General features: G+C 37.0%; 3 protein-coding genes across 11 annotated transcripts; all 3 read right to left on the minus strand.

Moving 5' to 3' along the window:
* Positions 1–447: 447 nt before the first annotated feature.
* On the minus strand, positions 448–1,612 carry LOC108319933 (2-hydroxyisoflavanone dehydratase). Its single transcript, XM_017551251.2, has one exon. The coding sequence runs from the start codon at positions 1,554–1,556 to the stop codon at positions 615–617; it is 942 nt and encodes a 313-aa protein (XP_017406740.1). The 5' UTR covers positions 1,557–1,612; the 3' UTR covers positions 448–614.
* Positions 1,613–4,729: 3,117 nt separating this feature from the next.
* On the minus strand, positions 4,730–14,345 carry LOC108319956 (ARM REPEAT PROTEIN INTERACTING WITH ABF2). Of its 9 annotated transcripts, none has more exons than XR_008245590.1 (21): positions 13,890–14,345; positions 13,610–13,773; positions 13,121–13,293; positions 12,917–13,037; positions 12,761–12,835; positions 12,558–12,652; positions 12,288–12,363; positions 10,929–11,036; positions 10,496–10,624; positions 10,312–10,380; positions 9,994–10,053; positions 9,685–9,808; positions 9,421–9,563; positions 8,725–8,788; positions 8,515–8,594; positions 8,160–8,224; positions 7,942–8,059; positions 7,807–7,831; positions 6,801–7,031; positions 6,071–6,219; positions 4,730–5,473 (listed from the first exon to the last, which is right to left on the minus strand). XR_008245590.1 is itself a non-coding variant. In XM_017551274.2 (19 exons), the coding sequence occupies exons 1-19, from the start codon at positions 14,131–14,133 to the stop codon at positions 6,941–6,943; spliced, it is 2,124 nt and encodes a 707-aa protein (XP_017406763.1). In that variant the 5' UTR covers positions 14,134–14,345; the 3' UTR covers positions 6,527–6,940. The 9 variants fall into 9 exon arrangements, 1 of the variants encoding a protein (XP_017406763.1); XR_008245587.1 differs by having other exon boundaries at positions 6,071–6,216; positions 7,707–7,831; XR_001831335.2 differs by having other exon boundaries at positions 7,707–7,831.
* A 6,172-nt stretch (positions 14,346–20,517) lies between these two features.
* LOC128194268 (uncharacterized) lies at positions 20,518–23,588 on the minus strand. The gene is made up of 2 exons (XM_052869429.1): positions 20,779–23,588; positions 20,518–20,557 (listed from the first exon to the last, which is right to left on the minus strand). The coding sequence occupies exons 1-2, from the start codon at positions 23,586–23,588 to the stop codon at positions 20,518–20,520; spliced, it is 2,850 nt and encodes a 949-aa protein (XP_052725389.1).
* Between the last annotated feature and the right edge of the window lie 3,490 nt (positions 23,589–27,078).

A 27,078-nucleotide genomic window follows, 5' to 3' on the forward strand; every position in this document is an offset into this window, starting at 1 on the left:
CATTCCACCACCGTCAGACAACATCACCAATCGTCAACTATCATCACAAATACACAACAGGGGTAATATAGGTATTCAGACAATTATGGGGTGCAGGAAGGAATGGCCTAAAATCATTTGGATTGGATCTGAGAAATTGTGGGCCAGGCCCAAGCAAAGCAATTCACGAATACATTTAATGAATCTTCAGTGAATTCTCATCTTCCAAGCGCAAGTTAGTCTCGCATATGGGAATTTAGTAAAAAGTGAATTTCAAATTGAACTTAATTTCATAAAATTATTTTATTATATAAATTTTAAATTAATCTCACTGGTTATCAAGTAAATAAAAATCTTTTAAAATGATCATCAACAATAATTAAGAAATAAGACGCAGCAGACGAAGATGGAACGGCACCCCTAACATGACAGTATATTAACTCAAATAATTCAACAGCGTTAGCAAGAATTAAAAGAAAATGAAATACAATTTTACTTGAGTTTAAAACAAATATTAAGATGTTAATCTTTTTATTTAGGGATACGACTATGTCCAAATTTTCCTAAAAGAAAAGTTATTTTATTTTTCATTACATAATTTATTTGAGTCATAACTCCTTTTTTATTTTTTTTTTCTAGTGAAGGATAAAATCCGCAAAGCGTTTGAACATGTTGTGAGCATTCTGGGTTCGTGGATCGTTGACGTGAAAAACGTGATCCTCGCCGTCCACTTCGTACAGTTCCACTTCCCCTTCCCACCCACTCTTTTTCACAGCCTCGTAGTACCACACACCTCTTTCCCTCAGCTCATCCATCTTCGCCGTACAAACCAGAACCTTCCGACACCCAAGTCCACTCAACGAAGCCGCCGCACTACTCAGCGGATTTATCAACGGGTTGTCAAACCCACCGCCGTCACACGACTGAATCCACACGCTCTCTTCCGTTTCACTCCCGATTCGCTTTGACCCCAAGAAGTAGGGATGAGAAACCAGAGCGCCTAAAACTTTTACACCACCGGGTAATGCTTCGGCCCCAGCTCGCATGGCAATGTTATGCGCTATGTTAGCGCCAGCACTGTCACCTCCAACGAACACTCTGTCCAAATCGCCGTGTTTGAGAACCCATAAGTCAGCCTTGGTGGCCACCCATTTCAGAGCTTCCCAGCAGTCGTGATAAGCCGCAGGAAGAGGAGTCTCCGGTGCCAATCTGTACTCCACAGAAACGACTAAAATGTCTGCGACGGAGAGAAACGTGTTGAAATAGTTCTGGTGGAGTTGGCTGAAGGCGGATTCGAAGAAAAATCCTCCACCGTGAAAGTAGACCAAGATGGGGAGTTTGAGGTTGTTACGACTGAGATTGTCCTCCTGCGATTGGATTCCGTTTGGAAGGTATAGACGAGCAGAGATGGGAGGTTTATCTGAGATGACAACGTCTTTCGATGATACATTTGTTGTCGGATTTTGAAGCGTGGGCGGCACAAAGGGAGAGCCTTGGAGGCGTTCGATGGTGCCATCTTCGTGAACTCTGACAAAGTTTGGAATCTCCATTGTTATCTTGTTTGAGTTCTTCTGCATCTCAAAACATGTTTTGTTTTAAACGGTGAAAACATGTTTTGTTTTAAAAGGTGGTAATTGAGTTTTTTGTGGACCTGCGTTCAGATGCTCCAACTCCACCTCGTAAATCTGGTGGACAGTTTTTGAAGTGTCAGAAATAAAGTGACTCCTCGCTTGAGTGGAGACCTTCAGCCATTCCATCATATGAGAAGGATGCATCATCACCTTTGGATTCTTCAAAGTTAAATTCTATAGCCAGTACTACTACACCTTTCGATTTCCCAATATAAAAAATTAATATTTTCATTTTAAATTATTTTATATTTTTAAATAAAATATTTTTCTATTAGTTTTAGAGAGGTATGTAAAGACTTTTAAAAGTAAAAACAACCTCATGACAATTATAAAATATTAATATTTTAATTGAGTACATTTTATTTTTAAAATTTAAATACTGATATATCTTATTATATTATTAAAACAGCTGTGTAGTGAGCGTAACTTTAGACGAGTGTCAAACTACGAGTTCAAATTTTTCATTGGTTTTTCTGTGCCTGTTTTCTAGTGAGTATTAAAAATATATTATGATGTTTTAAAAATATTTTTAATATATTTAAAATATATTTATAAGTGTATTTTGAAAATATTAAAGAGAAATAACACAAATAATCAGCAAAGAATCTAAATTTTTCAATCTTTTCTTTTTCATATAAACATGTCAAGTGGACCAATGGGTATAAAATTCATTTTTATCTGTACAAATTCATTTCCATCTCATTTATACCAATAAATTTATATATATATATATATATATATATATATATATATATATAAATTTTATTCTATCTATATTTTTATTGGATAATGGATATATCACCCCTTATTTATTTTCTAAATCAATTAAATAAATTTTATAAAAAAGTAAAAATCTCAAATCTTCAAGGTCAAAACATAGTTTTTTTTTCGTGTCAATTATTAAAAATAGGAAACTATACTGGTGTAAATCTTAAATTAAAGTACAAAATAACAATAAAAGTTAAATGATTATATAAAATATTCAATAATTACACATGATTAAATTTTTATAACAATCAAATCATCCATTAATTTTACAAAAAGTTGGTAATTTCCTTGTGTTCATTCTACCTGTGCATAAAAAGAGGGAAAGTTAGACATATTAATTTTACTAAAATATGATATATCTTCGACATATTACTTATTGCAACATCTTTTTCTTAAAATTCTTTAAATAGCTACAAACATGAAATACAAAATATTAAGTAAGAATTCGTAAAAAATTACTAACTAACAAATATTAATATATTTCATCAATTTAATTTCATCAAGTATTTTTAAAAGTGTTTTCATAATTCAATGAAGATGGCCTTGCACTATTAGAATTTTAAAAAGGAGTATTGTTGTGAAAATTGTGGCATTGATTTGATAGTCATTTTCTCTACAAACTACATAACACGTGGAAAAAGGAAAAAGGACAATAAAACAAAGGTGATAAAATTAAAAATTATATTTAACAATTATAAAAAATTAAGTATATTCAAGTTTTAAAATATTTAAAATATATCTTCATTTCCCTTTTTAATAAATCATTTAAACAAAATCGCATACGAAAAAAACTAAATTAATTAAAATTAAAATTTTATTTAATTTCTTATTATTATATATAAGAGACCTATCTTAAAATAATATTTTTATTTTTATACAACTTCAGTTATATATACATAAACTACAAAATTATAATATCTTGGTTAGTTGACATACACAACTTAGTTATTAAAAAATAATAAATATGGAAACTCACGCCAAAATCCTGTGGATTTTCTTACCTACTAGAAACATCCTTTTCTCTGTCAGATTTGTATTTCTTATCTTCCTTGTTTTACATGCAAACAATAAATTTGTTTCACTCTGTTAAAACCATGCTTTTAAATGTTCCTTTTGCGAGATGAGCCTGAGTTATATTCAACGCTTTAGTGATGTTTCATTATTCTTTATTTATTAAGTCTTTATTGCTTTAACGTTATTATGCTACATTTAATGCCTGCATGATTTGATTACCGAAAAACATTCTTTCATTAATTTTGATGACTACTATTCATAATAAAAATATTATATTAAAATAATAATAATAAATATAAATATAATATTATAATAAAATAATAGTGTATAAAGTTGCAATTTTTTAGGATAAGAGAATAATGTCATCAACCTTTGATTACTCGTATTTTGTCCCAAATATTTCTGATTTATTTCTTTCTTAATTTTATTTGATATTATTTTTATTGTTTTAATTTAAAATTTCAAAACTTAACGGTGATTTTCTTATCAATATACTTATAACTATAATTATATATAAATATATGAACATTTTAATTAATTTATTCACATTCAATTGTGATAAAAGTGTTTAGATGATAAAATATAATTTAAAATAAAAATTTAATATAATTCAAAGAAAAAATATATATTTAAAAAGGTTATATATATATATATATATATATGATTTGCTAACTTATTTTAACATTATAAAAGTATACTATAGCAAAAATCATATTCATAAAAAAAAACATAATTTAAACACAAAGGTATTTTAAAGATTTTTTATTTTTAATTTAAATTTAAAAAAATAAAAAATCATTCAAATACTCTTAATTTTAAAATTTAAAATCCATAATATATAATAATATTTTTGTTAACTAAAATTTGATACACTTTGTAAATGGAATTGATGATAAAGAAAAATGCAAAATAAGCCATTAATCTTTAAGCAAAGCTTTTAATTCATGAATTTAATTTTAAAACCACATCACTTCTTTACTTAAAGACAATTATTCTAAATCTAACTTTTTTTTTTTTTTTGCATTTTCCCCTATGTGTGGATCTCGTATAACTTTTCTTGCAATCTCATACTCACTAACTAAACGTCAAAGTTTTTATAAGAATTATCATAGTATTTTTATTTATTTTCATACATTTTGCTTGACAGTTCAAATCTACTACGTCATGTTTAATCATCAAATAACATAAAATAAAATTCCATTTGTTATGCATAGAAGTGATATTATGGTATGAAGAACAAAAAAAGAGGACTGATTAAAAGTCTTTGTGATTCAATTTTGCATTCTTGAATGATTAAAAATCTTGTGATTCAATTTTGCATTCTTGAAAGGAAAATCTAGATCAAAATATCTTTTTTCTTCTTAAATAGGTCTACAACGATGTCTAAAATGTTATGTCTACAACGATGGCTCCATCAAACGTTCTAATGACCAACCAAGAACTCCTCCCTCGCTCCGTCCGCTCTCTCCTACAAGACATTCTCTTCTCAAAGAACCCTTTTCTTTTTTTTTTCTCCCCTTTTCCTTCCAAAACTAATTCTACCGAACCAAAAAAATCCCCATTTTAGTATATACTCCTATGGAGGTGGCTTCTGCTCTGAACACCAAATTCTGTAACCTAGAGGCAAATGTTATAATCATTTCCATAGAGCGTAGGAAACCTCCCGAGTATTTTCTTCCAGCAGCTTATTATGATTGTAGGGTTGGTCTGAAATGAATTGCTCCCCATGCAACTCCACCACCAACAGCACAAGTGGTGATTCCAATAAGATATTGGTTGAGGGTCATAGCTGCGGTGTCTATATTGTTCATAATACATGCGTGCTGGGGTTGAAGCTTTACCAGGTGGTTTAAAAGTTCATGTATTTATGTTAACCACCCTTATTTCTGGGCTTCAAAGCCTAGCGTGCGCAAACCTATTATGGGTTTGAAGAGGCCCATCCGTCCTTCATTAGGAACTTTGTTTACTCTGATGCAACTGGTGGGTTAAACAACCCCATGATCAATCCAATGACTCCTGCGGCTCCTAGCTTGCCTCATCATGATTCTAAGATGCTTGTTGCTGTTGCAGGTAAGGACAGCCTGCACTTGGACAGAACAATCTTGTAGTATAAGGCTGTGAAGGAGAGTGGGTGGAAAGGGAAGTGAAACATCGAAGAGAAAGAGCAGCATCTTGTCTACATGTTTGATACGGAAACTGAGCAAGCCGAAAGATTGATAAAAATTGTTGCTTATTTTCTTCGCAAGTGAAAGATCTGCATATGTTTGCTTGGATTGTTTCTTTAAATGTGCGGATAAATAAATTTGGTAGAGTTATGTATTCCCTGTTTAAAAGTTTCTTTAGTTTAAGAATTTCCTATTAATATTCCTACTTTTAATCATGTTTCAAATGATAACTACAACTCAATTTCATCTACAAAAGTTCAATCCTTTGGACCAAGCATGCATGATGCAATGATCAACAGTTACTCCATCCTGTTCACTCTTTTCAATTAAACGGCAATTCATTTTTGCCATAAAGTTCAGAAGACACTATTTCAAAATAATGCGACTCGATGAATTTGCTTTCATAGGCAACAATGAAATAGACTACTTTAAAGACCGCGTGTCAAGTTAGTATATACATAACTCATGTTTGTTTGATACTGGCATACAAAGCCTGAAAAGCAGAAGACATACCTATCTCATGCACGTGCAAAGAATGACTTGCAGTCTACTCTAATCATGAAACGAGCATAAAAAGACTTGAGTTCGGCCGATTGGCCCATTCCGATTGAAAGTACACCGTTGGGAGTGAGTTGGGGGATTCTTTAAACTCACCACAACTTCTGATACATCCAGACAAAAGATTTAGATTTTACTATTTAATCTGACGACACATTCAATTTTCATTTCACATGTTTTGATTGGTCAAAGTGCATCAAAATATTATAGAAGATTCTCCTAGATCATCATAAAGCAGGAAAGATGTTCAGAAGATTTTGGATGTCCACTGATTTGAGAGAATTTTTCATTTTGGATATAGGTGTCTTTCATTCCATACAGCATTACATGCAGCCAATTCTATAAGCAGCAACTAATTAAATTTGTCATGGTCAAACAAGTAATTGAGTATCCAAATTATGCATTTGCCACTTTAAATGACGAATTTGCATTTTGCAATTAATTTAAAACTACTTGTATTTGCCACATTACAGACAAATATCCAATTGTCATATATACATGAGGTACTTGAGCAACCTATACTACTCTCAGAAACACAACAATTATAATGCCAAATCAATTGAGAAAGAGAACACTATCAATTCATAACCATCACAATATTGCGCAAGAAAAAAACAATGTTCGTGAAGGTCATTTGCTACATCTACGAGAATGACGTTACAACTAAAGCCTAGAAGGGACTTACACTGCATCAGAAAAGAACGTAGACCTGATGTTAGAATTTTTAAGCCATGCCGCACTCAATCCAGGAGACTTCAGGTTCAATTAACATCGACCGCATTATGTACATTGCAACTGGTTAGATGTCAAATAGAACAGGAAATGCTACGGTTGATTGTTGGAATTGGCCTTTGTAAGGGCCTTAACAAAGTAATTCTGGATCTCAGGTATTATACGCTGAATCAGATGGGAGTGTCTGCAAGTAATTGGTATGAACAAAAATTTTAGAAAGACAGAAACCATAGAAATGTAAAAATGAAATATATTCATCATATTTGTGATTTATTTATCCTACCAAAGCTTAATTATTCAATTAATGTCAAACCAGAGGTCGGTATATATTATGTAACAAAGTTTAAGATCCATGTCTATCATATTTGTCAAAAGCAGCAAACAAAACTAAGCATATAGCAACTTATAGCAGAAAAAAGAAAGATAAGCAACATGTTGAACAAAATACAATCTGCCCTCCCCGAAAAAAGGCAGCTTGCAGCTTTTCATATTTTGATAACCAATTAATGTCCACCCCATTTCTCACATGAATACAAATAAAAATAACACCAAACCCGCTTTTTAAATGAAATAGAACTTAATTAAAATGGAAACAGAAATGAAATCAAGTCAAACACTAATTATTTATTGGACTCGGTAGGCATATAATTTTTTATTTAGTCATTTAAAAGAATTTTAAGTAGACCCAAACTTTCAATATCTGAACTCCTTTTAGGTTGACACAAACTCTCAAAACTACAAGGAAAATAAAGAGAAATAGGTATTAAAATTAGATGCAACTAGCATAAAACCTCCAACTTACATTTTGTTTACTTATTAGAGACATCTTGTACACATTCTAGAGGAATCAGATACTTACCCTGGCTTTACACTCAATTTATCAAAGTGTTCCAAGATAAAAAGGATGCATGTGTGCCTCAACGATATAGCATTAAATGCTTCAGAAAGTTCATACATACTTGATACGCTCTCAAGTGATATATCCTGGGACCAAAACATCAAATCAGAGAAATCCACTTTCCAGTCTTATAGTAGAGCACGAGGACAAGGGTCAAGATTGTGTATTTATGTGTGAATAAAAATTCTTAGCTGACCTGCGCAATCGTGTACTCACAGAGTCTCTTGAGTCCTTCTAAAAGATATTGATCAGCTGCTCGGAGGAGATCTTGGGCAATGTCAAGCGTGATCTCAACTGATCCCGTGTATATAAATCTGGAGAAATAAAAGCAATATGACTTAAGTTTTTCACAAATTATTACAAGCTTTCACAGCACAACTTTCATAAAGCATGTGAATGTAGGCTTTATTTGACCTCATCATCAACTCAAAAACCTCCCATCTAATGTTTGGAATCTCTATGTCCCTTGCCTCCTTCTCCTGTCATACAATAATGGAATTGCATATCATAATTATTGTGCTGAGATATGAAATATTTCTTTTCTATTGCTATTGTTAGGTGAGAGGAAAAGAAAACTAGAGACATAATTGAATCTGTGGTAATTTACACAGCAGGGCACGCTATTATATAATAAGGTTAAGAAATGAATATCCAAAAGCTATATTTAAAAACCAAAATAACAGATTATACACGATGTTTATTATGAAATCGTGGAGTCAATAACAGTGAGAGGAGATATATGATACCCTCAATATCAGTATATACTCACCCTATAACCTCCATCAAACATAGCACGAAATGCGTCTGAAGATGCAAGCAGACAAATTCTGTGAGCATAAAATCGTTTGCCTGCAGCAAAGAACAAAAATACCAAGTTATCTACAAATGTCAACAGCAGCTACAACAACACTGCATTCTAGGTGAATTGTTCTCCCAGCAAAAAGGTTTAAGAAAACAATGTAAATGAAAAACCATCTACCTTCAACTAGAAATGTAACGTCAGACAAGGTAGCATTGTTTACATACTGCTCTCCCAAATAGACCTGTAACAAGAAAAATCTAGCATCACAGGCATTAAAACTTTTAAAAACACCAAATGGATCCAGAATTATCAAGACACAAGCCAGAAAGTAAGCAGTCCATCAGTGAAAATTATCTCTGCATTCAAAGACAGATCCTCTAGAAGAGTGAAAATTATATGCACAAAGGGTCATGAAGAGCACGTTGGGTTATTTGGTCAATTCAGCCCAGTCATCCATGCCCAATTGCTTAAAAAGGGAAGGCCCAGCATCTAGTATGGTGTTTTATCAGTTACGCTAGAGGTTTACATCCCTGCTAACAGTTAAGCCTTAATACAAAATGACAAAAGTCCTTGCTTACTTGGTCATATCAGGTAGGATTTGAAAAATTAATTAGCCACAGTTAATAACAGCCTTATCACACGTGTTGGTGAGTACAAGGTGATGTTATAAATATCAAAAAAGAAAAAAAAGTAAAAACAAACAGGAACAAATTTCCATATGTCATCATGAAAAGGACAGCAAAGAAAATTTAACCTAAAAACATCATATATAAGCAAAACATAGAGACCAAATGAAAATATAGGAAAAAGGCAGTCAACCCCTTAGCAATGATGCTGAAGGATGAAAACAAGTCAAATATTATATATGACTACCTGGGGTGTGGGAGATGGGGGTGCAGCATCCACAGGAGACAGAGTCGTGGCTTTATTGGCCAACTTGCATAAAGCCACAGCTCCATCAAGTTGTTGCTTAGGATTATAATACGAGCCAAGAAGCCCCATAAGCAATTCCAAACCTGCAAGGGCAGTTGCTTGGATTCATATAGAAGAGGAAAGGCAATATAACACACAGATAAAGGTTCAAAAAAACAACAAACATCAAACTTAAGCAAAATATTTGATTAAGCAGATGCATACCATGGTGATCAATAAATATTTTTCTCTGGTCATCTGCAGAACAAAGGTGAGCAAGAGCCAAAGCAACTCTTCTTTGAAAAGCCTTCTCTGAGACTCGCATGAGATATAACAAATGGTTCAGCACCTGCAAAGACAAAATTAATACGTTACAAATCTGAACAGGATATAGAATTCAAACTGGTGTGATAAGGCTAGATTGTTGTTATTGTTGTATAATTAATAATTAATACAGTAGTAGCATCCCAACCATTTCCATATTAATTTCAGTAAAATGTATCAAAGAACAAGCGAATGTGAAATGGTACGTACTCGCCCATGAATCTTCTCTTCTAATCTTTTTAATGTCTTTGCAACACAATCCTTAGTTGCCTGCAAGAGAAACCGATTTCTTATCTATTAGAGTGTTTCTAAGAACATAAAATTTGCATGCAATATCTAAAGCACTGAACTCCCAATGACATAGGCAACAAAGGGCAAATGCAAAAACCATGAAACAGTTATCAGAGTGTTTCTAAGAACATAAAATTTGCATGCAATATCTAAAGCACTGAACTCCCAATGATATAGGCAACAAAGGGCAAATGCAAAAACCATGAAACAGAATAGCTATCAACAAAGCAAACTTACTTGAACAATAAACTCTCCATCCTGAAGTCTCTGAATTCCACCTACCCTAATAAAATCGGCCACATTATCCTATGGGACAAAATAAAAAATATAAAAAGGAACAGTTATTTTACTTTAACTTCAAGTAATAAGCTTTACTACCGTCAAGACAGATGATCTTTTTATTAGAACTCAGTTATTTTACCTCATTATCTGCAAGGCCGTAAAGAGCAAAAGCAGCATTATGTTGCAAAGACCCATTTTTTGAGTCAAGAAGCTTCAGTAATGGAATCAAGCCACCATTGTGTGCAATACCAGCTTGGTTATGTGTGTCCTGAAATTTAAAATTGAATCTCTTCAGGTTATGGTGCTAAAAGGAAACAGTACTCAGAAAGATGACTATTATGTTCTAAGACAAGAATTAGTACAAAACTTAACACAGAAATGCACAGAATTTATGTCAACAAGTTAAACGAGAAAGAGAAACTGAAAACTAACTCATTGCCAAGAATATACTTTATAATACTTACACAGATGAAAAATCATAGAATATGTGTTACCATTTCCTATTGAAAACTATAAATTGGAAATGTGCACATGTGATTCTTACATGGAAAAGACGAGGGAAAAGAAATAACCTGGGCCAATCTCCCCAATGCAAAAGCAGACATTTCTTTTAGCTGAACATCAGGAGACTGAAGCATGTCTATCAGAGGTCCGACAGCACCCCTCTGAACAATGTGAACCTACAAAATCAAACAAAAAAGGTAAGATTAAAAACAGAGATATATGATACACAAAACGTTGAAGAACTAATACCCACTAAGCCACCTATTCAGAAATAAGCTGTGCAACGAACTTGCATATTAGGAGGTGCCTAAGTCAGTATGGGATGCATAATCAAGTATTTAAGTGTTTGGTTCCCCTCCTTAATAGCTAGCTTTTGAGGTGAGTTTCTGATGAAAACCCAAGGGAGGCTTGCCTGGGTAGGGAGGATCAAGGAAGATCTCCTAGATGAATTCTTGGAACAATTCTTTCAAGAATTCTTGGATAAAATGTGATCTTCAATTTTGCAGAAGCCATGGAAAGAAAAAGATTCAAGAATACCTACCTTGCACCACTCAAACTCCATGAGATAAACAAGATGGTGATTCGCCACTTGTGACCTAACCCACAAGATAAGAATCACGAATGCTACAAATTGGGAAAGAACCTTGCGCAGTCAAATCTATGAGATGAACAAGTATGGGGAATTAAGGCTTGCGAACTAGCTCACAATATAATAAACCTTAAGAGAGAAAACTCTATACTTCCTGAACTTTGATTAACCTTAATGAACCACACAAGAGATAAGTAAAAGAGAACGATGTTCGCCATTTGAGATATGACACACTCAAGATAACAACACACGAATTTTATTCAACCAGAGTTGTCAAAATGAGTACATAACCTCTTGTTATAAAGAGAGAATGGTGGGAAGGGACTAGACAAACACTTCCTTCCCTAGCCTTATGTCCAAACAAAACACAGAATATACTAAATACTAAGGATTGCTAGTTTATTCACAAAAAGAAAATACAGATTTATTTTATTTTCCAAGTCACATCATTTTCCCAAGAACATAGGTACTTGTATTAGAGACGGTTGTCGATATCTTGTAAAGGGCTACTTAGGGAGAGTTCTAACTAGTCAGCTCTTAGGAGCAGTGCTATGATATGCCTTAGTTTGCAACAAGTAGTATGGGATGCTCAATGAAGTATTTAAGTGTTTGACTCTCACTCCTCAATAGCTAGCTTTTGAGGGTTGGTTCCCCAAATGCTTGAGTACTTATCAGAATCCAAACTAAAAATAAATGCATAAAATTGTTCACATCCCCTTTTTCACCAGTAAACAAACATAAAAACAGACGTGTTAGGGTTTTATCCCTTTATACCTTTCTGTCCCTCAACATTCAGTTCAAATCATGAAGTTATTAGAAAAACTAAGTTACTGTTTACCTTGCTGTCTGAATCAGTTGCTGCAAACTGTCCAAGTAACAAGGCTGCTTCCCTCTGGCTTTCGGAGCAACAGGAGCTGTTTCATCATACAGTATTAGAATAGGTTAATAGAAAGACATTTTTTTCAGCAATATTTATAACGGAAAATTATTGGAAAGAAAAAAGGAACTTTGAGTTATAATAGCAATACAAATTAACCACAGAGACGAAACATGGGAGAAGACAAGAGATGTGCATAGCAGTTTTCCATGGGGCTAAGTAAGAATATACCTAAGTAATCCGATGACCGGTTGTAGGGCTCCAGCAAGAATAACTTCTTTCTTTATGTTAGGAGAAGAGTGGACCAGATTTCCAATCACACCAACCTGTAATTCAATAAAATTCATTGCAAGTTTCCAGTAAGATAAGTGCAAAGATCAAAGTCAACAATATTGCAAAATTGAAGTTTAAAATTATGGTGGCACAAGCAGTACCGCTTCATAATGAATAGCAGCATCTTCTGAACGAAGCATTAGAATCAGAGTTGGAAGGGCATTGCATTCAACAATCTACATGTCATGATGTTATGTGACTCATTCGTATCATAAGTAAGTCAATTTCAATTCCCAACATTACTAAAGACCGCTAACCTGATTTTTATTTTCATCATTTTTAAAAGCAAGGGTTCGCAATGCACCAGCAGCTGCTCTTTGCACCTTTGTATCCGCAAATTCAAGTAAATGAACGAGCGGTGGAATCCCACCTTCCATCCTACACATTAACTCCAGATAATCATAAGATAAAACCATTCCAAATTAAATTTCAATTGCAAGGTAGTACTCGAAGAAGCATACCTGACACTAGTCTTAATACTACTATTCTCGTGCGCAAGATTAGTAATCGCGTCTGCAGCCCTACGAATTAGACTATTAATGGCACGAGATGTTAAGCCATTTTCATGTCTCTTCAAAAGATCAACGAGATGTTTCAAAGCACCGCTGTCAACGATGAGCTGCTGGTGCTCCGGCTGCAGAAGGCATTTCATTTCACACCACATATTAGACCATCATGCATTATCTTCAAAGCTTCCTTCTACAATACAGTATCTACTATACCATTCACGCCGTTCAGTGAAAACGATAACATTAAAACAATTTCTGGTGTGACCAAAGTTTAAAAAAGGAAATAACTATCACGAGTAAGCTAACTCAACGTACAACTTTATATCACAATACAATTAAAACATTGAATCATATATACTTTAGAGCTTGTCAAATCAAAGGCATGAAGAAGCTAAGTTGCAATAATTCCTAACAGTCACCATAGAGGATTAGTAAAATTACCTTGACTGCGAGAAGTCCAAGCGCGAAAGCACTTCCTTTCTCGACCTCGTGCTCAAACGGCATTGGCCTCTGCAACCGGTCGCTTCCAGCCAGAGGAGGCGCTTGAAGATGTTTAACCAGAGCAGGAATTGCGCCTCCTTCAACAATCACGTTCACCACTTCCTCTACAAACAAAAACAAGCACCGAATGAAGCGCAACAACGGACAAAACCAGCAAATAACCGAATTCCGCGAAAGAATAAAACAAAAACGAATGAAGCAAGATGACAAATAGATGTACCGTTTTTGGCGAGATCGGCAAGGGCGTGCGTGGCGCGCTTGGCGGCAGCACGATCGGATTCCTTCCATGAGAAGGTTGAATCAAGAACGATGACCTGTTCCTTGACGTCGGAAAGGAGGGCGTCTCTCGCGTGGCCGGTGGGAGGGGCGGAGATCTGTCGGTCGTCTTCGAAATCCTCCTCCAACTTCCTCTTCTGACCTTTCTTCTCCGGAAAACAGTGATCCGGTCGGTTGTGAAGGTCCATGGACGAGAGAAGAAGGAGAAGAAGAAGGAGGAGGAGAAGGTCCCTCTGTCTCTGGGAGACGCAACCCAAACTGTTGAGAAACAGCGCAAGAGAAGAAGAGGCAGAAGAAGCAAAAAAAAGAGTGTTCCAAATGGAATTCGGGATTTGAACACGCCAGTGAGTGCCAGATCGGAGGGGTAATTCCGAAATTGTCTCAATTCCTTTTTGTCTTTTTTTTTTCTTTTTCACTGTCCAACTATGCCCACAGGCATTTATACCTATCTTTTATAAATAATAAACATAATTCTTAATCATAGTAATATAATTATGTTTAGCTAGTTATTAATATTTAAAAAATATTATGATATTTTATTCAAATGTCTTATTTTTATGACTTAATTCAATTTTAAGTTTATATAAACTTGAAAACCTTTACTTGAGTCTACTAAAAAAGCATTATATTTTTTTATTGAGTTAATTATGTTTGATTTTTTTGATAACAAAATACAAATATTGTCACTTATTATTTTATAATTTTTATAAGAATTATATAAAATAATACGTGACAGAAAAACAATAAATGATACACTTAATAATAAAATTAAATGGAAGAATCTTAATCGAAAAATATATTTCTTTTAATATTCAACAATAATAAAATTTATCAAATTACGAAAACTTAAAATTTAATTAGGTTTATTCTTATTACAGTAAAAAAAACACAACGAAAACATAATACATTCTCAGCTTATTATTACATAGAAACAATTTGTGGAAATTATAAAAAAAAAATCCTGAAAATATTTTTAATGGTTAAGTTAAACATATTTTTTTTCTAATTTTAGATTCTCACCAAATTTTATAAAACTATTTATGTTAATTATTAACTAAAGATGAAGGACATTTAAACTTTAGGTGGAGACTAATTCTTTTAAGGATAAAGACTCTGAAACTAATCAATAAAATTTAGGTTAGATGGTTAAATTAGATACATCTGTTCCTGTAAACATGTTTTCAATTTCTATATATTTAAAAAATAAAAAATAAGTTTTCCTTTTAACAATAAAAAAACATATATACTACATACTACATGTATACAATTTTAAGAAAGGAACTCAATTACATCAAATAATAATTGTATTAGAATTTGCATAAGTTAATTTGAATATAGGGAAAAAATTAATTTTGTATTTTCTTTTTTAAAATTTCTAATGAAAAAAGATTGCAAACATGTCCTAAATGAAAACAGAAAAGTGTAATAATGAGTGCCTCATTAAATTTGAATAGATTGTGCTTTTGAGTAGCGGGTTCATAATAATAATGCAAATGTTCATATTGTTATAAAATCATGATGAAAAAGAAAATGAAAAATCACTAATTGTTCATATTAGAATTTGAATTATCATAGTAGACTTAATATTTTTAATTTTAAAGTTAGAAAATATTTTTAATTTTAAAGTTAGAAAGATAAATTTTATAGTTTCATATAAAATATATTAGTACTATATTATATTAGTAATAGAAATATGTCCTGGTTCAAAGTAATTTAAACGAACACATATTTTTTCATTGGCATAATAACATTAATTTATATTTTTGCATTTATTTATTCTATGTTTACATTTTGATTAATTAAATATTTCTTTGAAGTATGATAAATGCATATATTGAGTAGTCAAATTAAAACTAGAAAAATGAAACATATTAAACCAGAACTTTTAATATTATAAAATATTAAAACAGTGACCAAAATTTTAATATATTATTAAATCCATGCGCATTTATTTACGTTCAATTAAAGCGTCTGCGAAGTCAAAGGACAAACATCAGAAAAAGACTTCAGAACTAATTGGGTGGTCCATTCTAAAACTATTATTTAAGTTGGCAATATTTTAAATCAATAACAAAGATTTCGTATATTATATATTTATATTGAATAAAGTAATAAAATAAATATTTGAAAATAAGCTAATTTAAAAGGTAAAAAAATGTAACTATCTTTTGCTTATGAAGCAAAATTAAATTTTAAAAAAAAATAACATTATCACTGCATAATGAACAGGGTCTTTAAACAACAAACAGTTACACCTTTAGTTTTTATATTTTACTTTATATAATATTTGGATTATTCTCATTTTAATTTAATTATTTATATTTTCTCAATTATTTAAATTAGGTCTCTCAAAAATTTTAACAATAATTTATACATATATTCATCAAAAACAAGATTTTTAACAGTTTTTATTAATATAAAACAAACAATATAATCGCATTTGAATGATAAATGTAACATCCCAATAAATAGTAATTACCATTAATTAGAATTAATTACAATTAACAGTAAACAGTCAACAGTTTTTTTTTCAGCTAAACAAGAACACAAGCCGAACGGTTAGGAGTACAGCGTTACAACGTCGAGTCCCAAAAATAGCGAACGCTAACAACGAACGGTTTTACAACATAAGTAACCGAACGTCCTAAAACATAAACAAAACTATTAACAACTGCAAAAACGAGCGATCTACTGCTCGGCCTTAATTTCCACTTCGACTAGGTTGGCGTCCTCCAAATTTTCTTCTTCCAGCATAGCCTCAAGTGGCGCCTCTCCATCTGCTCACACCCACAACGGATGATCATTGCATTGACAAGACGGACGTACATAAACAGTAGACAACACAAGGAATTGCAAGGGTAAGCTTAGGTAATTTAATTCATACATATCACATACAGTTTAACATACGAATTTAACACACAAGACATGCATCAATACATCGAAGCATAATATGATTCATCCAAAACTCTCCTAAGACCGACCGTCCGGACTGTGTGAATCCATGTAACCGCAGGCGTTCATGCACCCGGTTGGTGTAGTAACTGGGACCTTCATCAGCTGCCAACCGAGGTTAACCCTATCAGCCTCAAAGTACTCAATAGGGCTAGGGCCTCCTGCCATTCCCACGCATGACCTACTCTCCTCTACATGAGAAGAGCACTCACGGAATATCAGGATGATCAGCCATCAGCGATTTTACCATGGTCACACTTTACAACTCATCATAATCTTTCATAGAGACGTTCCTCCTTGGAACGCTCGTTCAAATTCCAAAATCATAATCTCATCTCATATATGGTTCGCACACTTCATAATTCACTCAACATCACACTTTCATTCTTAGTTACACTTCTTTAAAAAGACGAACGTTAATTAACTGTATAAACGAACTCTATTTAAGATCGGGACGAACGCTATTTAGAAATCAGGACGAACGCTATTTGTGATCGGAACGAACGATATTTAGAATCAGGACGAACGCTATTTAGAAATCAATAATTATTCAATTAATACGAGCGCTGGATAGGAGACCTTGCGCGATTTAGAAACGGACGCTCGTTATAAAGCCGAGCGCTATCTCGGACGAACGCTTGGTAGAATACCGTGCGCCGTTTAAGACGAACGTTCGACATAAGGCCGAACGCTTATCAAAGACGAACGCTCGACAGAGGGTCGAACGCTATCAAAGACGAACGCTCGACAGAAGGTCGAACGCTATCAAAGACGAACGCTCGACATAAGGGCGAGCGCTACTTATCAAGGACGAACGCTCGACATAAGGACGAGCGCTACTTATCATTTATCTTTTTGAACGAGCGTTCGGTCTAAGACCGAACGCCACTTAGGACGAACACTCAATTAGCATTTCAAATGGGGACGCTCGTTCTAAGACAGAATACTTTCCAAAAGAAAGAATTTAACTCTAATTCAAATTTAGAGAAGACGAACGGTATATGACCGTACAAGGACGAGCGTAATTGTTCAATCAGAGAAAATGATGTTGTTCCAGATTTTTCAGTTTACAATGACTTTACAGATTTCATACGATTCATAACTTATGATTTTTCTCCACCATAAATCTCATACATTACAGAATTCATATTATCATTTCATCTCATACAGAATTCAATCATATTCCAGATCATACGTTTCATTCTCAACATACAGTGCAACCAATCTTACAAATATACATCCAGTACAACAACAGAGTTCGTTCACGCATGATTAAACCATCAAACATTTCATACATTTCAGACATCCAGTATACTTCAGGCATTTCATAAACATCAACAAGCATTAAATTAAATTACTAAAGCTTCCCTTACCTGGTCTAGCAGTGCACTTCCAATTGCTAGGGTTTCACTCGTTCTTTCACAGCTTTCTATCCAAGGAATTACTCAACAATTCCACTTAATCTAATACACCAGAATCGTAGACAGATCAGACCCCTAACCCATGCATGCAACCAGAATTTTGGTTCGCATTAACTGAATGGACGAAGCGCAGAGATGAGAACTTACCAGTTACAGAATTCTAACGTGTTCGGTTCAAACGAAAGCTCCAGACACCGTGAATGATCCTACGGTTTCTGAAATGGAAGTAGAGATGCTGGTGGTGAGTGATCTTAGAGAGTAGATGAAAAGAGTTTAGAGAGAAGCTGGAGAAAAGAAATGGCCAGAGTTTCGTGGAGAAGAAGATGAATGCAGAAATGAGAGAAAGTGTTTTTCAGAGAAATCATTTTCTCTTCCTCGCCGAACGACCATGCAACCACGTACGGCCACCTGGATTCCACTACAGCTTTTAGAAGCTTCTGACGTGACAGATGGCGTCAGTGCATGCAGAGGGTGAATTTCCCTTCCCGCGCTGGACGAACGTCCATCCTCTGCACGCCACTTGTTTTCCACCAACGTTTTTGGACGTTCCCTCAGTGACACATGGCCGGCGCATGCAGAGTGGGTTTTGACGTGGCACAGTGAATTAAATGGGGTTCAGAGTGTGTGATTAAAGCGCTTAATTATTCAGGTTCTCACAATCCCCCTAACTACAAAAATTTTCGTCCTCGAAAATTCTAGGGCTTACCAGGAAACAATTGAGGGTATAGCTCCTTCATGGCCTCTGCAACCTCCCATGTTGAGTCGCCAGTCTTCGCGTCCCACACCACTTTCACAAGACGAACGTCCTTTCCTTTGTAGAGTCTGGTGCGGCTGTCTTCAATGCAGACTGGTTGCATCTCCAGCGTTCGGTCTGGTCGAAGTTGGACATCTTCCAACTCCAGTACGTGTGATGGATCAGCTACATACTTCCGGAGCTGGGAAACGTGAAAGACTGGATGTAGGTTGGACAGTTGAGGTGGTAAGGCTAACTCATACGCCACTGATCCAATCTTCTTCAGAATTTGATAAGGCCCTATGAATTTGGGTGAAAGCTTCTTTGGACGAAGGACTCTTCCCACTCCAGTGATTGGATTCAACCTGAGAAACACGTGATCTCCAGCAGCAAACTCTAAGGGTCTTCTTCTCTTATCAGCATAGGATTTCTGCCTGCTTTGAGACGTCTTCAATCGTTCTTGAATCAGTTTCACCTTCTCGGTTGTTTGCTGGATTAATTCTGGTCCGGTTAATACATTCTCGCCTTCTTGGAACCAACACAGTGGCGTTCGACATTTCCTTCCGTAAAGAGCTTCAAACGGTGCCATTCCTATGCTTGCTTGAAAACTGTTGTTATATGTAAATTCTACGAGCGGCAGAACTTCATCCCAAACTCCCATATGATCTAGGACGCACGTCCTCAACAAGTCCTCGAGCGTTTGGATGGTTCGCTCAGATTGGCCGTCCGTCTGAGGGTGATAAGCAGAACTCATTCGCAACTTGCTTCCCAATTCTCCTTGCAACGATTGCCAAAAGCGAGATGTGAATCTCGTGTCTCGGTCTGAAATGATGCTGGACGGTACTCCATGTAGACGAACGATCTCTTTGATGTAAAGCTTGGCCAAGTTGGTCATAGACATCTTCAAGTTGACCGCTAGGAAGTGAGCACTCTTCGTTAGACGATCCACTACTACCCAAATAGAATCGTGATTCTTGACCGTGCGAGGCAAGTGAGTCACGAAGTCCATTGAAATGCTGTCCCACTTCCATTCGGGAATCTCCAAAAGTTGTAGTAAGCCACCCGGTCTTTGGTATTCGGCTTTGGCACGTTGACAAGTTAAACAGGAGGCCACAAAACGAGCGACATCACTCTTCATTCCTGGCCACCAAAACGAACGTCGAAGGTCTTGATACATCTTAGTCATCCCAGGGTGTATGCTAAGACGACTATGATGTCCTTCCTCCAAGATAATCCTCTTCAGCTTGCCATCGTTAGGAATGCACGTCCGACCCATGTAACGTAACATGCCGTCCGTTCCAGCGTTGAAATGTTTGGCCTGATCCGTACCGAGCGCGCTTAAAATTTTCACTAGCTCTTCATCCTCTCGTTGTTTCATCCAGATTCGGTCGAACACATCACTTGTTATTCTAAAGGTGCAGCATTTGATACTGTTCGGCTCCAACTCGAACTGCAACTTTAGGTCTCTAAAGCTCTCCACTAGATTGAGTTCTTTCACCATCATAGCTGAAACATGAACCGACTTCCTGCTTAGTGCGTCCGCTACTACGTTAGTCTTTCCCGGATGGTAAAGTAACTCAAATTCATAATCTTTCAAAAATTCTAGCCACCTCCTTTGCCTCATATTCAGCTCCTTTTGATCAAAGAGATACTTAAGACTCTTGTGATCACTAAAGACTTGAAACGTTGCTCCATACAGATGATGCCTCCAGATTTTTAATGCAAACACGACTGCTGCCAGCTCTAAGTCGTGGGTGGGATAGTTCTTCTCATGGACCTTCAACTGTCTAGAAGCGTACGCCACTACCTTCCTTTCCTGCATCAGTACGCAGCCCAAACCTTGATACGACGCATCACAATACACTTCAAAAGGTTTGGCCGTGTCTGGAATGACTAACACTGGGGCGCTCGTTAGTTTCTTCTTCAATTCCTGGAAGCTCTCCTCACAACGATCAGTCCATGCGAACGGCTGATCCTTCCTGGTGAGATAAGTCAGAGGGGCTACTATCTTAGAGAATCCCTCAATGAACCGCCTATAGTAGCCCGCGAGCCCCACGAAGCTTCTAACCTCTGTGACCGAACGTGGGCTCTCCCAATCCAACACTGCTTTCACCTTGGCTGGATCCACTGCAATACCTCCTGCAGAAACGACGTGCCCCAAGAACTGGATTTCCTTCATCCAGAATTCACACTTTGAACGCTTGGCATACAATTCTTTCTCCCTCAACACGCTCAACACGATTCTCAAGTGGTCTTCATGCTCCTCAAAGCTCTTGGAATAGATAAGGATGTCATCAATAAACACCACTACAAATTTGTCCAGGTACGGTCTGAAAATCCTGTTCATGTAGTCCATGAAAATTGCAGGTGCGTTCGTCACTCCAAAGGGCATCACCACGTATTCATAATGACCATAACGAGACCGAAATGTTGTCTTATGAATATCTCCCTCCTTCACTCTAATTTGATGATAGCCCGAAGGCAGATCAATCTTTGAAAACACGCACGCACCTTGCAACTGATCCAGTAGGTCGTCTATCCTTGGAAGTGGATACTTGTTCTTGACAGTCAGCTTATTAAGTTGCCTATAATCAATGCAGAGCCGAGAGCTGCCATCCTTCTTCTTGACCAGCAACACAGGTGCTCCCCATGGAGAAACACTCGGCCTGATGAACCTCTTATCCATCAACTCCTCAATTTGCCTCTTAAGCTCTACCAAATCAGCGGGTGCCATTCTATAAGGTTGAACCGAGATGGGTGCAGCAGTGGTCACCAAGTCGATCGTGAACTCAACCTCGCGTATAGGAGGTAGACCAGGGACTTCATCCGGAAAGACGTCCGGAAAGTCATCCACTACCGTTCGTCCTCCACTGCTCTCATCATTGGACGAACGTTCCACTTCGTTGTCTTCATACGTCATGATCAGAAAACAGCTCGCCCCTTCCATGATGTCTTCCTTCAACTGACCGCAATCGACAGACAACTCCTCCTCTTCTTCACCTGGGAAGACTAACTCCTTCTTTCCACAATCAATGAGGATCCGATTGGTAGCCAACCAATCCATCCCCAAAATTACTTCTAAGTCTTGAAGGGGTAAGCAAATGAGATTGACCTTATATCTACGCCCTTCAACTTCTATTGGACATCTCACACAAGCTGTAGACGTCTTAATCCCACCAGCCGCTGGGGTTGACACCACCAAGTCGAACTGTAATTCACTCTCCATTAGTCCCAGTTTCTCAACGCATGCCTTCGAGATGAAGGAATGAGTTGCCCCCGAATCATACAACACTACACACGACTTTCCAAACAAGAAGCAAGTGCTGGTGATGAGCGTACCTGATCGAGCAGCTTCAGCACCCGTAATTGCATAAACTCTTCCTGTAGCTTGTGCACGTCCACCTCTTCCTTGTTGGGCTCTTCCAGCGTTTGGCGGCCTCATTGCCGCACGTCCTCCCACATAGCATTCGTTCTCCAAGTGCCCATTCCTTCTGCATTTAGTGCAGTATTTTCCCCCATTCAGTTGAGGACAAGCCCACCTCAGGTGTGGTCCTCCACACTGGAAACACGCCACACTCCTTGGCTGTCCAGACTGGCCGACAGTAGCCAAGGCTTGGGATCCACTCGCGTTGACTGCTGGACGAGCGTAAGGGGATCCTCTCTGATTAACATTTCCCCTTGAGACAGTCGACCCCCTTACTGTTTGCTGTTTCTTGTGCCGTTCCGCCTCTGCCAGGTTCTTCTCCAACACCTTGGCCCTCTCTACCATAGCAGGGAACGTTCGGATACACAAACTGGAAACCACAACCTTCAGATCACTACGTAGACCGTTCTCAAATTTTCTGCACTGCCACTCCTCACTGGTGGCCATTGTATTGAAGCGAATCAAGTGTTTGAACTTGTTCGTATATTCGGAGACTGACATTCCCCCCTGAACCAGCTGTAAAAACTCAACCTCCTTTGCAAAACGGACACTGTCAGGGAAGTACTCTTCATAGAATTTGTTTCTGAACACTTCCCAAGTAATCTGTTGGTGAGCGTCCGTCAGAATGGCTCGGGCGCTCGCCCACCAGTGGCTGGCTTCTCCAGTCAGCAAGTACTCCGCATACGCCAAGCGGTTTTCATCCGGACATCTCTTGGCGTTGAAAATTCTCTCCATATCTCTCAGCCACTGGTCCGCTTCATCCGGAAGACACTTGCCACTGAACTTGGACAGATGGTGCTGAAGAAAACTCTCCAAGCTCCATTCAGCATTAGGTTGGGTAGCATGTTGAGTGGCGTTTGAAGAAGAAGCTCCAGTCGCACCTCTAGTGGCAGCCAAAATCTCCATCAATTGCCTTTGCGTGTTTTCAGAATTAACACGCGAGGCCTCCAAACCTTGCATAGCAGCTTGGTTTTGCTGCATCAGAGTGGCGTTTTGCTCCATGAGGGTGGTATTTTGCTGTTGGAGTCTCTCAATGACGTTCTCCAACAATCTAGAGTTGTTGGAAGCATCAGGTTCACTCGGTTGAGGTGGGGGAGGAAGTCTAGGAGCCATTCGTTCTCTGGTTCATCAGAAAACGAGTGTTAGAATTGTTCAAGAGTTAAATAATTCCATAACTCATTAAACACAATACAAGCACACAACGAAAACATAGTGTACTCATAACCTACACGTCCTTAAAAGAACAAAACTGTTCTGATACCAATAAATGTAACATCCCAATAAATAGTAATTACCATTAATTAGAATTAATTACAATTAACAGTAAACAGTCAACAGTTTTTTTTTCAGCTAAACAAGAACACAAGCCGAACGGCTAGGAGTACAGCGTTACAACGTCGAGTCCCAAAAATAGCGAACGCTAACAACGAACGGTTTTACAACATAAGTAACCGAACGTCCTAAAACATAAACAAAACTATTAACAACTGCAAAAACGAGCGATCTACTGCTCGGCCTTAATTTCCACTTCGACTAGGTTGGCGTCCTCCAAATTTTCTTCTTCCAGCATAGCCTCAAGTGGCGCCTCTCCATCTGCTCACACCCACAACGGATGATCATTGCATTGACAAGACGGACGTACATAAACAGTAGACAACACAAGGAATTGCAAGGGTAAGCTTAGGTAATTTAATTCATACATATCACATACAGTTTAACATACGAATTTAACACACAAGACATGCATCAATACATCGAAGCATAATATGATTCATCCAAAACTCTCCTAAGACCGACCGTCCGGACTGTGTGAATCCATGTAACCGCAGGCGTTCATGCACCCGGTTGGTGTAGTAACTGGGACCCTCATCAGCTGCCAACCGAGGTTAACCCTATCAGCCTCAAAGTACTCAATAGGGCTAGGGCCTCCTGCCATTCCCACGCATGACCTACTCTCCTCTACATGAGAAGAGCACTCACGGAATATCAGGATGATCAGCCATCAGCGATTTTACCATGGTCACACTTTACAACTCATCATAATCTTTCATAGAGACGTTCCTCCTTGGAACGCTCGTTCAAATTCCAAAATCATAATCTCATCTCATATATGGTTCGCACACTTCATAATTCACTCAACATCACACTTTCATTCTTAGTTACACTTCTTTAAAAAGACGAACGTTAATTAACTGTATAAACGAACTCTATTTAAGATCGGGACGAACGCTATTTAGAAATCAGGACGAACGCTATTTGTGATCGGAACGAACGATATTTAGAATCAGGACGAACGCTATTTAGAAATCAATAATTATTCAATTAATACGAGCGCTGGATAGGAGACCTTGCGCGATTTAGAAACGGACGCTCGTTATAAAGCCGAGCGCTATCTCGGACGAACGCTTGGTAGAATACCGTGCGCCGTTTAAGACGAACGTTCGACATAAGGCCGAACGCTTATCAAAGACGAACGCTCGACAGAGGGTCGAACGCTATCAAAGACGAACGCTCGACAGAAGGTCGAACGCTATCAAAGACGAACGCTCGACATAAGGGCGAGCGCTACTTATCAAGGACGAACGCTCGACATAAGGACGAGCGCTACTTATCATTTATCTTTTTGAACGAGCGTTCGGTCTAAGACCGAACGCCACTTAGGACGAACACTCAATTAGCATTTCAAATGGGGACGCTCGTTCTAAGACAGAATACTTTCCAAAAGAAAGAATTTAACTCTAATTCAAATTTAGAGAAGACGAACGGTATATGACCGTACAAGGACGAGCGTAATTGTTCAATCAGAGAAAATGATGTTGTTCCAGATTTTTCAGTTTACAATGACTTTACAGATTTCATACGATTCATAACTTATGATTTTTCTCCACCATAAATCTCATACATTACAGAATTCATATTATCATTTCATCTCATACAGAATTCAATCATATTCCAGATCATACGTTTCATTCTCAACATACAGTGCAACCAATCTTACAAATATACATCCAGTACAACAACAGAGTTCGTTCACGCATGATTAAACCATCAAACATTTCATACATTTCAGACATCCAGTATACTTCAGGCATTTCATAAACATCAACAAGCATTAAATTAAATTACTAAAGCTTCCCTTACCTGGTCTAGCAGTGCACTTCCAATTGCTAGGGTTTCACTCGTTCTTTCACAGCTTTCTATCCAAGGAATTACTCAACAATTCCACTTAATCTAATACACCAGAATCGTAGACAGATCAGACCCCTAACCCATGCATGCAACCAGAATTTTGGTTCGCATTAACTGAATGGACGAAGCGCAGAGATGAGAACTTACCAGTTACAGAATTCTAACGTGTTCGGTTCAAACGAAAGCTCCAGACACCGTGAATGATCCTACGGTTTCTGAAATGGAAGTAGAGATGCTGGTGGTGAGTGATCTTAGAGAGTAGATGAAAAGAGTTTAGAGAGAAGCTGGAGAAAAGAAATGGCCAGAGTTTCGTGGAGAAGAAGATGAATGCAGAAATGAGAGAAAGTGTTTTTCAGAGAAATCATTTTCTCTTCCTCGCCGAACGACCATGCAACCACGTACGGCCACCTGGATTCCACTACAGCTTTTAGAAGCTTCTGACGTGACAGATGGCGTCAGTGCATGCAGAGGGTGAATTTCCCTTCCCGCGCTGGACGAACGTCCATCCTCTGCACGCCACTTGTTTTCCACCAACGTTTTTGGACGTTCCCTCAGTGACACATGGCCGGCGCATGCAGAGTGGGTTTTGACGTGGCACAGTGAATTAAATGGGGTTCAGAGTGTGTGATTAAAGCGCTTAATTATTCAGGTTCTCACAATAAACAGAATAGATAAAAACAAATCAAACAACGCGATTTGCAACTGTATAAGAGAAAAATTAAGAAAAAAATTTCATAACTTGAATTGTGAGTTACAGTAAGAATCGATTGTTCGGTGAGTGACGAAAAGAGAGAAAGAGCAGGTGGAGTAACTGGAAGCTTTCATCTTGAAGAGGTTGAAGACGTCGACTTTCCCGAATAAGGAGATTGCTGAGGTAAAATTTATAACACCCGTCGAATAATCCGTGAATAAATCCGTAAGTTTGTTGAAGTCTGCGAAAATAGTCAAAGACGTGGTTATGTTATGATCATGACGAGATGGAATAGTGTCCTCATGCAGTGGAGCCTCGGCTACCAGAGTTCCTCGATGATAAACATGCGCTGTGCTGTTCTGGTAGGTAAAGCTTCCATGGTTGCGGTTTTCTACTGTGACCACTACGCCTAATGATATGTTTAGTCCAAGAGTTGGAAACTCTAGTTTGAAACGTTCGAGTTTAACTGATTGGAGGGTAATGTCTGGGTCTTTAGGCTTGAAGACGGTGAAGAATAATACCACCATCACTGTGACTAACAAAATCACCACAAGAATGGCACTGCCACACCAGATTTTACACCCTTTGGAACACTTCATACAACATACCATGATGAATGAGTACCTACAACAATTGTTGTGTCACTTGGTTAGGTAGTTGTAATGTAAGTTTTTTTGTGATGGGGATGAAAACAATGAGCAGAGACGGCTGTGGCCTGTCAAA

The sequence above is a fragment of the Vigna angularis genome, chromosome 10 (assembly GCF_016808095.1).
Source record: "Vigna angularis cultivar LongXiaoDou No.4 chromosome 10, ASM1680809v1, whole genome shotgun sequence".
Classification (NCBI taxonomy): domain Eukaryota; kingdom Viridiplantae; phylum Streptophyta; class Magnoliopsida; order Fabales; family Fabaceae; genus Vigna; species Vigna angularis.

Coding starts and splice junctions, on each gene's coding strand:
- LOC108319956 (XM_017551274.2), bottom strand. CDS start 14,133: ATGGACCTTCACAACCGACCGGATCACTGTTTTCCGGAGAAGAAAGGT. Junction 13,774..13,889: donor TGCCGATCTCGCCAAAAACG/GTACATCTATTT, acceptor TTTTGTTTGTAG/AGGAAGTGGTGAACGTGATT. Junction 7,032..7,706: donor AAATTGAGTGTAAAGCCAGG/GTAAGTATCTGA, acceptor AATTACTTGCAG/ACACTCCCATCTGATTCAGC.
- LOC128194268 (XM_052869429.1), bottom strand. CDS start 23,588: ATGGCTCCTAGACTTCCTCCCCCACCTCAACCGAGTGAACCTGATGCT. Junction 20,558..20,778: donor TTAGAGCTGGCAGCAGTCGT/GTTTGCATTAAA, acceptor TTCATGTTTCAG/CTATGATGGTGAAAGAACTC.
- LOC108319933 (XM_017551251.2), bottom strand. CDS start 1,556: ATGCAGAAGAACTCAAACAAGATAACAATGGAGATTCCAAACTTTGTC.